Genomic DNA, 12,977 nt, shown 5'->3' with positions numbered 1-12,977 from the left:
CTTCGCGTGTCACGAAAAACGCCGAACCCGAGCTACTGACGAAAAGGAGGAATTTTTCTGAGGGAAGGAAATTAAAAAAGATGCTCTCCCGCTTTTTGATACGATCCTCTCTCTCCTTTTTCTTTTTTATCACGTTTCATTTCGTCGCCGTCTTCGGCCAACCGTTATCTCGCGCGGTGATTAAAAATCGGAGTGGATGCGTATAATACGTATAACATAGGTTTTGAAATCCTTTTTTGAATTTTATTTTAGTTGAGAAAAAATACTTTTCCTTTTTCTATTTTATTTTATTTTTTTATGTTAATCAGATGAAAGTCGACTCGATTAGGTTCGCTGCAGCGTGTAGCGTCCGTACAGCTAGTGGGTACGTATCCATCCGTGCTAAATAAGCAAATGTAAATGTGAATGTTAATGCTCCAGATTTGCATAATTCGCCGGTGTGTCTCTCTTTTGTTGCGCATCGGGTCCTTTTCCTTCGATTTTTGTTCATCTGTTCGCGCCACGAATCCTCGATTTTGTTGCTCAGATTTTTCGTACCGTTTAAAATTCGTTTTCGCGTCGGCAATTAACGCGACAAAATTGAGACGAAAAATCGCTCGAGTTATTTCGCATGCGCGTCGTATTAAAATTTTTTGCAAATCCGAGACGACGCTCTGTAAAATTTGTATCCACCACAAAAAAATAAACCAAACGCGAAAGTGACCACATTATCATAATTGTTAAAAAACTCCTTACCGAATCTTCGTTGTGTGCGTATCGAAATTCATTTAATTATTCATTCGGCATTAAAATATGCCGTCGATTAGAATCCGTCACGCCCCCCTCCCCCGCCCCCCTTGTCTTCGTCAATCCTTCCGAATCGATCGTAACTTATTGACTAAAAGTATTTTATTTTATTTTTTTTTCTTTTTCAAAGTTTGATTCGACGTTCAATGGGTGCAGGATTTTTTTTCAACGCGTCGAACTCGAGGTGAGAAAAATGAGGTAAAAAAACCAATGGAATCACAGATCTGATTCTCGTAGGATCGATGCCATCTCTAATTACCGGCTCTTCATCGGGACCGCAGGGTATTATATTTCATGTTTTGTCTACCTCGCGTACACCGTATGAAAAAAAATAATAACACTGGAATTGAATGAGAAAAAGTAACGTCAGAGGTGTCAGGCGTAATCGTTTCCCAGCTCCAGGGAGTCCCGTTTAATATTCCTGGCTACCTCTGGATACCGCAGTCAAACAATTCACCCCGACAACGAACCACCATTACGTGACGAAATTGATAATTAAACCACCTTCGGGATCTCAAACTGTAACGCTTTATCGTTATTGTTATTTATCTATTCAGTCGTTTTTTTTTTTTTTTTTCTGTTTTTTTTCTTCTCTCACAGGAAAAAAGTTTGGTTGAATTTTTCACTTTTAAACTTTAGAAATTCAAGTCGGGAGTCAAAAGATTCCTCCTATTTGTATGGGTTATATGAAAAGGCGTGAAGGAAGGAGATGAAGAAGAAGAAGAAGTAGTCGGGCCGGTTTGTAATATAGACACGTCATTTCTTTTCTAGTCGCTACCGACCTGCCCTTCGTTCGTTTAGACGTTATTCACATTATACGAAGTTGGCAGTTCTTTGACCACGTTCAAAATAAATTAATATCTCCCCCTGACTACCTAACTCTCCACACGCTCGTTGAAATCGTTTTTCATTTCCTTTTTTTTTTTACCAATCCTTCGAACCCGTGAAAATAATTCAGAGCGATCGACGCCACGAGATACTAAAAAGGACGAGCCTTTTTCTGCTTCTCCTCCTTCATCTTTCTCGAGGATCGCACGTCGCGATTGTCACGCGCCTTCCACGAGTTCGAGAAAAAAAAAATAAGTTTGAAACAAAAAAAAAAAAAACAATTCACGTGTACAATTCGAGGTTCATAATTCTCGGCTAGCGCGCGACCCCCGGGTGGAATTTACGATTTGTTTAGCCGTGTCTCTGAAAAGAGTGAAGTGATGGGAGAAAAAATGATCTAAACACTCGGGGGCGCGCATATACGTTCGGAGGATCGTGCGGGGTAATAAGGATGAAAAATCAGCAGATGCGTTCGAGAGACTTCGTGCGCACGATAAAGGGGTCCTCTCGAGACGACGGCTCTTCCTCGAGAGCTTTTTTTTTTTTTTTTGGTACACTCGAAATTGTGCCTGCGTCGCAAGCGGCGCGGTCGGTCCTCGTCATCGGCAACCGGAGCGTCCTCAAGGAGCGAGAGGGCGGCGGCCGCGGGGGGGGGGGAAAAAAAAGAGGCTCGAGAAGGCGTCGCGCTTATTGTACAACCGACGAACCGAGTTGCGGTGAGATCTACGGGGTTCGAAAATTGAAAAAAGGAAAAAATTAAAGATCGAAAACCAAAAATGAAAGACAAGAAAAAAAAACGCTGCCAATGACCCCGAGGGATTGTAAAATTGTAACACAACGGATTATTGGATGGAAAAAATTAGAGTGAAACTCTACGAATCCCGTGAAAAAATGAGAGAAAAGAAAAAAAGCAAAAGTGAGCAGATGAAAATCTTTGCGCGTAGTCGAATGTGGCTGAAGCTTTTCGATCGTACGATTTTCGGTACAAATAAATCGGTGTATCGACGCGGTCGAATATCGGAGGTTTTCTCGATTCAGGCACGTCGAATCGTTACGGGCAAAGATAATGTTGGACCTAGCTACCGATGTTGTAAAGTCGAGGAACGCACCTCCGGGCTAACGTCGTGTATTCCGATCGTGCGAGTCGAACGACGAAAAGAAATCGTTCAAGGAATCGGTATAAAAATCTCACAATACATAATCTAGGTACGTACCGATCTACTACACGTAAAAATCCGGTAGTCGATATTACGGATGGGTATACAGACGGCGGTTACTCACTTACGTACGTGTGAGCAAACGCGCGTGTTGTACAACGAGTTTAAAAATCGCTTTAAGCAGCGAGCCGAACTGTAACAGCGCGTCGATGAAAGTTCATCGAATCCTTGGAGGGCCTTGAGAATGGGATTTTTTTCCTCCGTTTTTTCCTTTTTTTACACTTGATTTTTTTTTTCTTTTTTTTTCTTTTCTTCTCTTTTGCCACCACGCCACTTTTTACCACCGCGTAAGAGACTCGGTTTAAAGAATTATCATTTTTTTGTCAGATGTTATAATTAATAAAACCGCCGCTAACCTGTGCGTTATTTTGTTGAGCAACGTATTAAAAAAACCGTGACCTTGGATTACCTCGGGCTAAGTAATCTACGAGTGGCGGATACCCGCACGTATAGGTACGTATACACGTTAAATTATGAAATTATATCGTTATGTCATGCGCGGGTACGTATCCCGCGATCACGCGTTCCAAAGCATGACCGAGAAATTCGGCTACCGTTTTCCGCACCACCTTCGAACGACATTTTTTTCTTTTACCCCTGGGGACGAAAAATTTTCGATAAAATGCAGTTGTCGCAACGATTCGATCGTGCAGAGCAACGATTGAGTCGCCGTGCGTCGGAATGACCCGCACGTTTCGCTCTGAAGGCAAAAAAAACAAAAACCAAGGGGCAAAAGATGACCGGACAAAATTAAGAAAGAACGAGTCCTCGTCACCGTCACCGTCGCCGATGTAATGGCGGACTGATAGATGTGTCAGATTGTGTCCGACCGATCAATCGTCTGTGGCATTGCGAAACAAACGAACAAATAAATTCGATGATTCGAAAAATCATCGAATAGCTTTTCTCGACCGACGATAATATCGGGTCCGATAAAATTTTGAATCTTTTTTTTTTGTCATCTTCCAATTTTTGGGCAACGGAAAAAAAACTTGTACAATTACGCACACGTCGCGGGGCGTTATAGAAGGAGATCGTGCGTGAAAAATTCGTGGTCAGCTTTGAAAGGTCGATTATCATTTTGCGTACCAGTTCGATAGAAAGGTTTTTTGGTTTTGAAAAAAATCTGAGGACATTCTTCTAGCGAATGAAATCATCCGTCTGCATTCCAGCAGATTTGATCGTCGTCGATTGCGACGTGTAGAGATCGGTTCGTCGATCGCGTACAAACCGATCTTTTGTTGTATTAATTTACGATAGCATTCGTATTATTTTCCTTTTGCTTATCATTCTCGGGCCGCGTCAAAATTTCCGACGTTCGACATTAGACGAGGCCGTTGTTCGAGATGATCGTTGCTGATTTTCGTGCGGTCGGAATAACGGTTGAAATCGATTGTTCTCCCGTTGACGATGACGTCCGATCGTCCGATCGTCCGATCGACAATATAATGAGATGCCGATCCGCGCTTTTACACGCTCGATCGTGTACGCGCGGATTGGAATAAGGGACTGCCTTTTCAAACCTCGCTCCCGTCGGGTGACTGCGTTACACCGCGAGGTACGCGTAAAAGCGGCCGGAGTAGAAGCGCGCCGTTAATTTATTATTTACAATTGCGAACAGCGCAGGCAACACCTGCGGGGACTCGGTTGCCGGGCACCCATGTACAGCCGTAGCCGCTCGATACCCGATAACTTTTTGATTGTTTCGTCACCCCTCCGCTCGTCGAGTCGTTCTGTATGGAGAAAGAATTTTTCTTTACAACAACGCCGTGCACCACCTTATCGTATTGAGTTGTCCCGTTCCCGTTCGAGTCGCCGATCGTTCCGTTCCAACGTACGCGCGATCGTGACGTATAATTTTTACTGGCTTTTGCCGCCGCCGTTGCCCCGTACGGAGCTTATCGCTCCGCACGTTTAAATTGAAACCATTCTTTTTCTATTATATATATATATTGTACGGTAATTTATACGCGCGGAGAGTATCGGCGAACTTTTTTCTCGTTTCTTTTTTTTTCGTTTTTCTTTCTTCGCGAGAAGAAAGTCACGTGTACGATACGATAAATGCACCTTGGGGCGCGAGTGTGCGTGCGCGCGGGGGAAAAAAGATACGCGTACGCGGGAAGTTATAACGCGTTCGCATTGGAAAAGACAACATCGACTCGGAGTGAGATCTTAAAAGTTCGATTGCGGCGATTGAAATTTATCGAACTACGTGTGCAGCGAGAACGACTCCGTATACATATACAGGTTCCTTCGGGAATTTGTAATTTTTACGTCGTTTTTTTGGTTTTTTTTGTTCCTCCTCCTCTCATCTTTTTTCGCATCTTTGTCAATTCGGCGAGTGTTGCACGACGTTGTTCGGAGGACCGGTGGGGCGAAGGCGCGAAAGTAATCGTTTTCTCGTATTTTATTAACGCCCCGGAGCGGGCGACGCCGATTCTTGTTTCGCTGACGTTTTTATTACCTTGTCGCGATTTTCGACTAGCGTTTTTCTTTCGCCGGATCGTACGGAGGAATTTTTCGGCCGGCTCGCGAGCCGAGGTGTTCTCCTTTTTCCCTGCCGATCCCCCGGTACACGGAACGTTTTGATATCTCTCAGTAATTCGAACTCTGAACTCCTCCCCCACTTTCGGAACTCGATCTCTCGAACTTCCACGTGGATTCCGAGCGACTTTTGCCGATCAAAATACGCAAGCGGTTCACCTCGTCCTTCCAAAAATTTCGCAACTCCGATACCCGTTCCATTTCCCGTAGCGTCGGCCTTTGAGAACAAAACGACGGAAATTATCGATTTCTTCCTTCGATTCGTCCGACGTATCGCGATATTTTTTTCGGTAATGAAATTCTACTCACAGAGCCAACATCAGGCCAGCGTTCTCCCGTTTTTTCAGATACGCGTTACGCGTGCCGGACAATCGTCCCCGCATTGTCGAAAGTTGTTCGCGTCGTTTTTTGGCGGACTCCGTAATCTCGGCGTAAAAACTCATCCCGCGCTCGATTTCGTTGTTCAAATAAGAGAGCTTCACCTTACCGTGACTAATCGCCGCCATGATACCGCACACTCTGTAGGAAACTTAAGATGAACGCGCCCGTCGCACTTCGCAAATGACTCGAAAATTACGACCTCGACGTTCGGTTTTGTTAAGAATTGGAGTAAAAAAAATTTTTCTCGTCACCTGGACCTCGCCGTTTGCAGTTCTCGATTGCGTTTGTCTATCTTAGTTTTGGCCGTCAGATTGGCAGCGAATTCCGCCTCGTAATCGCTTATCCTCATCCCCGGCCCCAGGGTTTCCAGTCTCCGAATCTTCTCGTCGATTTCCTCGAAGTTGTACCACTGCCTTATGAACCTGAAACGTTCGCGGGCGACTCGCTTCCGTCTGGACGTCTGTCGTCGTATCATTTCCTCCGCACGTTTCAGGGTGAGTTTTCTCCCGGTTTTCGCGAACACGAGATCCGCGGCTATCGCCACTTCTCTGGCGGTTAATTTGCCGAAATCGTCGCCGTCGTTCGACAAACGTTCCCTCAATTTTTCACGCAGCACGTCCAGCGATTCTTTTATCTCGTTCTCTCGACCGCGCAGCTTTTCGGACTCCTTTTTGTAACGAGACAAAAATTTCATGTAACGATCCCTCTCCGTCTGGTCTTCGAGAGTCGAACCGTCGTCGATCGGGGGACTTCCCGTCACCTGGATCTGGAGGGTCGACGAATTTTAGAATATATTTGCCACCGAAGAGGGTGAAAGCGATTTTTGTCCACCACCGACCAATCGCAAGTGTCTGAAGGTCTTGTACTCCAGGTAACGATTCTTGAGCGTCAGATCCGGACGATCGGTAAGGAGATCGCGAAGCGTCGAAAGCATCGCGTTCCGATCGTTGAAAATCTGCGGATTCGAACGAGGGAAAAATCAAACTCGTCGAGTTCAGAAGATCGTCGAATAAAACCGGGCGTATACCTGGGATGGGATTTTTGACAGATCGCTGTTCGATTTGACTCTGATTTCCTTGACGGCTGGGAGCTCGTAGTCTATGAGGTGTTTTTCTTCCTGAAGAGAAGTTTCCTCCTCTTCCTCCTCTTCCTCCTCTTCTTCCGCTTCTTCTTCGTATTCCTCCACCTCTTGCTCAAATTCCTCTCCTTTCTCTTCTTCTGCTTCCCCATCTTTCTGTTCATCCCTGAGTTCCTCCTCCTCCCGATCGTTGCCCGAGTTTTCGTCCGGAGCTTCTTCTTCCTCTTCCTCCCCTTCTTCCTCCCGATGGACGATCCAATTTTTCAAAAATTCTTCGCCCGCTACCGCTCGGTCGTCAACTGCAACGCTGAACCTTATCGCGCTTGTTTCGGGGCCAGCGACGTCCGGAGCAAATTTCAACATTTTCAGCAATTGGCTCTTAGATTCCTGCTGTTCGTCGACCGATTCAGAGTACAAATCTTCCGTTTGCGAACGCCCAGTCTGAGGCGTAGTCACGTCTACCCGCTCAACCGCTTCTGACGCTTCGGAGACTGGCTCCATTTTTGGTATCGGGAAACGAAGGGGTAGAAAAACAGCCGGAGGGTTTAAAATTTACTAAAAATGATTTCGAGGTTATCGTATTTTGCGAAAGATATTTCGAGTCCGATTTCCGATTTTCGATGACGGTTAGACGTGAAATCAGCGGATTGAGGGGCCGAAAAAAAAGCTTTCAATTTTATTTCCCCTGGTTTTCGGTTCGGTGAGCTCGTTTCTCGCGGACTGAAAAAAATTTTCGAAAAAAATCTCTCCGATTTTCCTCGGGGTCGCATTTCGCTCCCGTCGCAGTTGCCGAGGTCCAGTCACTCTCCTCATCGGATTACGTGCACCGGGATTGAACGGCGTGGGCCGTAGCCACTGCATTCCATCCGGAAGGTTCAAGGATCGCTGACGATGCACACAGCTATGACGTCTGACTCGTGTCTCGTTCGTCGAGGTCGTCTTATATACGCGGTTGGGATCGTTACCGCCCATGCTGTGTAACGTTGTCGTAAAACATCGATTCTTTTTTATTTTTAATTATGCAACAATCGCGTCGACGCGCGTTCGCATTATAACAAGAGAGAGAGAGAGAGTCGAGAGTTCCGAGGTGGTGCGCCGGGTCCGCGAGAGGAACGAAAAATTGAGAGAGTGAAGAAAAAAACCAAAAAAGGAAAAATAAAAAAAACTAGTCGAGCTTCGCGAGGGTTCAACGAGCTCCTTTTTTTTTCCCCACTCCGTCCAGAATCTTTTCCTTTCTGCAAACGTACCGCGAGCCTACCGTCCAGAATTTACAATCACCGGGCCGTTGTTGCCGTTGTTCATCTTATCTTTTCAGCTCGTTTATATACGTATATCCGCCGGGCGATGCGGATGATCACGATGATGATGACGACGACGACGACGACGATGTGATCGAGGTACGTAGATAACACGGTTGGATAAGTGTAAGTTGCGCGTGAAGAAGGAAGGCGAGTCCCATTTTACGCCAGGGTTCGTGACCTCTGAGGGGTCGATTTCACCGGGGTGATTACAAACGACGGGACACACGTACCACCACCCTCCCCCTCCCCCCCATCCGTAACCAGGTATAGAGCGCGTTTGACGGTGCCGTATTCCTACACACATATTATATGTATAGGTATGAACGCCACGCTACGTTCTCCTGCCCTTCCGAATGCCCGCTGACCGGGCGTCGGGTTGCATCGACGTCTCCAAGGACCCCGGGGCCAATCCGAGGGGTCAACGCCCCCCGGCGCGGGAGACCCGATAGAGCCCTGTGCGGAGAATGAGAGAGAATGAGAGAGAGAGAGAGAGAGAGAAAAACGAAGAGAAGCAGAAAAAGAGCGCGGAGGGATCGCCACGAGCCGCGCGACGTTCCCGGGGCCAAGGATATCATCCGATCTTACGGGTGTATAACCCGCCCCGCTCCGAGATGTCAACCCGCGACGGTAATCCTTTCGCATCCTCTATCACCGGCTACGTAAGACCCCAGACGTTTTCAGATGTTCCCCGAATAACTATGCCGAATAATTTATACAGCGGCAAAAAAATTTTTCGTTGTATTCCATACAAAATGTGGATCGCGAAATTGAAATTCCGGTTGCCAAAAAAAAAAAAACGCGAATGATTTGAATTTTTTTCTGAAAAAATAGAAACATTACCCGGAGCCATTATTTTTTTTGGACATCTTTTTGTTGAAAAATTCATGGGGAATGCTTCGGCGGGGCGCGGAGCCTCAAAATTTCCCCTTGTATCCGTGTGACCCCCGGGGGGGGCATCTGGTCCCGCAGGGTTACATTCTATTTATATCAAGGGGCCCGGCTATATTTAGACGTCTTATACAAGCCCTGCAGGAAAATAAGAAGTGGACGGAGGCGCGACAGCCCAGCGTACGCGTTGCGCGGTTAAAAGGAGAGGAGATATACGAAAAAGAGGAGTGGAAAGGAAAGAGAAAAAAAGAAGGAAGGAAGGGAGAAGGAGGAGGAGGAGGAGGAGGATTTCTGTAGGGCCCAACGTCCGTCCCGGAGTTCTGTGGTCAAGGTGATGGTGCCCGAAGATATCACTAACTGCCCGATGAATACATTACCGCCTCGAAGAGTCCACCGGGCAATGTCGTGTTTCGAACTCGCGCGCAACCCACCTTCGTCCCCAATACGAATAATATACCTACGTATACGTCTTCTTACGTACGTATCTAGGTATGTGTAAATTTAGTATGTGAGGTATTTTAATGTCGGATAGAAGTGTAGGAGAGAAGCAGAAAAAAAGTAAGAACCGACGAAGTATGCGTACGTACGTGTGACGTACGTACGATCGGGTTTAATCGAAGGCTACGAAGAAATTCCAAACCCGTAGAAACGAGGGAAGCTCGACCGCGTTAAATAGGACGAAAGTAACTCGCGGGATCCGCTTCCTCGTTCAGCGAAAATTGACGGGGACAACAAGAGAAAAAAAAAAAAATTACGACCAAATTCATCCCCCGGGGAAAAAATCTTCGAGGGCCGCAAAATGGAGCGCCTCTTTTATTTCGGGCTCGACGACTCTCCTCCGGTTCGTATCCCCGATTTCGAGTCGGTTGGTCGGTCGGTTGTTTTTTTTTCTTCTTCTATTTCTTTTCCATCGTTTTCATGTATTATTAATAATCTACGGAGATCGGAGGTATGCACTTTCGTTTCGGCATAAGGAAAGTATATATATACCTATTATAAAACGATGCAGCGCGAACGACGCCGATCGTTTCTATGGAGCGTACGTTAACCGGGCGACCTTCGGAGGCGAAGCTACGTTATATATATATATATCCCCCGCGGGAGGTTATCTGGTACGGATGGTCGGAGGTACGTACGTACGTACAATGTACGATGTACACGTACTCGTATCGCGTACCTCGGTGTGTAAAGTCGGTACCCGCGTATTCGAACGAATGAATTTTTTTTTTCTGTTTTTTTTTTTTTTTCTCTCATCCGTAATATCGAATTTCTTTCTATCGTATGCGAAATAACGAAATTGAATTTTAATTTCATTTCGACTCGAACGCGCGGGAAAAATAAGTTGAGCATCTTCACGCCGAGGGTAGAGATGGGTATCGGGCGAAGATCGGCAAATTAATCGAAATTTACGAGTCGTTACTTGTCACATAAAGGCGAAATAATTTCATTGCCGATGTAATTAAACGTGAACTGCACGGCGAGAAGACGACGACGAACGATTATTATTATTATTCTTGTACATTGTACGGGTTGTAGGTAAAATTAAGGTTGTGTAAATACCGCGGTAATTGAAGACGAAATTGTACGACACGTGAGCGAAGTACACGCATCTCGCGAAAGCCGAATAACCGAAAGAAGGAGGATAGCGAAAAAAAAAAACAAAAAAAAAGCTGACGGAGTCAAAAAGAAGAAGTTCGGTACAACGGAGAAGGCCTTTTTTCAGAGATCGTAAAAAACGTTGAACGGCTATTACCGACCCTGTAAACAGAGCAATTCGAATGATCGTCGTCGATCATTCTATACGTCTTGATCACCGAGATGAGGAGGGACGCGTGTACGCAGCGAGCGAGGCGAGGCGGGGCGTTACGAGCTGGTCAGAAAATTATTGCGAAGATTAATCTAATGGCGTTACGGACGTTCCCGAGGGAACGACAGTTCGCCGATTGCGTCATCGTTGCACCGCGCGTACCTGTGTGTGAAAAATCGAAGAGCGTTCGTTCGTGCGATGAGGATTGTCGTCGTCGTCGGTAGTTCGATGGTAAAAAGAATCGCAGAAGAGAACTCAGAGAGCGTTGGAACTCGGAAGTCTAGTTCTATACGACTCTTGTAACTTTGCTACCGCGGCGATCCAGCTGGAATACCTTCACCCGAGTTGATCACCGTTAATTAGTTGTATTCAATTACCGCGCGCGTTATATTTTTATTCAGCAAGCAGAGTTGTAGCGAACGCGCGACGTACAGTTGCGAATATAATCGTACAGGATCTGCGCATCTCGTTTTTTTGCCATTTTATTTGTATATGTATGTAATCTCTTTTTTGTTTCCATTCTTCTTTCCATTCGTACGTCAACCCTCGAAAGCTGATCGGTATGAAGGGATGAAAAAAAAAAAAAATAAATAACAAAACACTCACCTTTTTTCTTTGACCCGGGAAGACGTCGTTGTCCTGTTGTCGTCCTGGAGAATTTCATTCAAGGAGTGTCTTCGTCTGTCCCGCTGATTTCTACGTTTTATGCTCTTGCCGTCGCTGCTGTAAGCAGGACCTCCTCTCTTCAGCACGGTCGCGGTCGAGGAGGTTTGCATGGAGATTTGCGGTGATTTCACGCCGTAAAAATTCGCACTGTTCGATCTCGGGCGGGGAGGATTTTGCCCCGTTGCTTCCGTGTGGCCGTTGGATGTTTTCGAAATTTTTCGAGACCCCGAGGAACCGACGGTGACGTTCTGTTGGTGAAACTGACGACCGTGTTCGCGGGGTAGACTGCAGTAAAGATTTTGCGACGCGTAAGTCAGCCGCGGTAATGATTTTTCCACACCCTCTCCGCCGGCACCGTTCACACCTCGCTTAATCATCGACGAATTGACCACCTCGTGACTCCCGCGCGATCCACCCAGGTGATCCCGAAGCCATTTTCCTAGCCCTCCGCCTCCACCTCCGCCACCGTTACTTTCGTTACCGATTACGCTGTCCGCAGCTTTGCTCCTGAAAAAAAGTAATGGAAAAAAAGAACGATTTCAATCCGTGGAAAGTTTTTTGTGTTTTTTTTTTTTCTCTTCAGTTTTCTTTTTCTCCCTCTTTCCCTTCGATAGAAACGGGTGGTTGGGTGAAAAAAAAAAAACTGGAAGATCGTATACACCGGACGACCTCAGCGTGGAATGGGCTACCAAAAAAGGTCGGCGGGAATCGCGGCCGCGGGTTAGTCAGGGTAGGGTGACCTTGGCAAGGGCAGAGATAGTTCTGGTCATTGCCGACGATCGAGCGTAGCGTGTTCTCCGTTCCGTACGGTAAGGTATATAATGTATATACGTATACACGTATACCCGTTCGCGTTAAGACGTACGACTTGTTGGACACACACCGAACGAAGAACTTGAGGATCCCGTCCGCGGGTCCACTTTTTAACGTTCAATTAAAACTTCTTTATACCGCCAAGGTAATTAGCGACCGATCGGACCCTTCCGATCGACTCGACTCTCTTGCCTTTTTTTGTTTTTTGTTTTTTTTTCTTTTTCACCAAGTTTTTTACGCGTTTCCTTTCCCTTTGGTGTTTCTCCCCCTCCCCCCATTTGTATTTTCGCTAAGCAAAAATTGCCACCTTCCATTCACGTGGAAAAATAATTTCGCAAGTTCCCCGACCGCAACGAGCGTACGTCGAAATTTTCGATCCGGTTCGACGTCGCGTTATCGTTCTTTCAACTCTGCGAGAGGAGATTTTTATTTTTCCGTTCTTGGTTATTTTATTTTTTGTTTTCTATGTTTTTTATTTTTTGTTTTCGGTACACGGGGCCTCGGAGAAAAAGTTCCTCAGGGATTTGGGGTTCGTTTGCGCAGGTGTCACGCCACTGCATAAATGTATATAAAATTCCGGTTTTGCAACCCCGCGAGAGGATCGTTCGGGACTCTTTCTCCCTCTCTCTCCCTCTCTCTCTCTCTCCTCTTATACCGCTGTTATCTTT

At 46.2% G+C, this 12,977-nt stretch overlaps 1 protein-coding gene across 2 annotated transcripts in view; it reads right to left on the bottom strand.

Annotated features, from left to right (window-relative positions):
* The window catches only part of LOC105684498 (protein Shroom), a 94,029-nt gene extending 82,141 nt beyond the window's left edge, over nucleotides 1-11,888 (bottom strand). For both annotated transcript variants that reach the window (XM_048659559.1, XM_048659560.1), the window contains exon 1: nucleotides 11,437-11,888. In XM_048659559.1, coding sequence (XP_048515516.1) covers nucleotides 11,437-11,873 — 437 coding nt within the window. In that variant the 5' untranslated portion in view covers nucleotides 11,874-11,888. The remainder of the gene's footprint in view (nucleotides 1-11,436) is intronic.
* Nucleotides 11,889-12,977: the final 1,089 nt, after the last annotated feature.

The sequence above is a fragment of the Athalia rosae genome, chromosome 8 (genome assembly GCF_917208135.1).
Source record: "Athalia rosae chromosome 8, iyAthRosa1.1, whole genome shotgun sequence".
NCBI lineage: Eukaryota > Metazoa > Arthropoda > Insecta > Hymenoptera > Athaliidae > Athalia > Athalia rosae.
The sequence above is the reverse complement of the archived record's forward strand: the minus strand, read 5'-3'. Positions and strand labels throughout refer to the sequence as shown.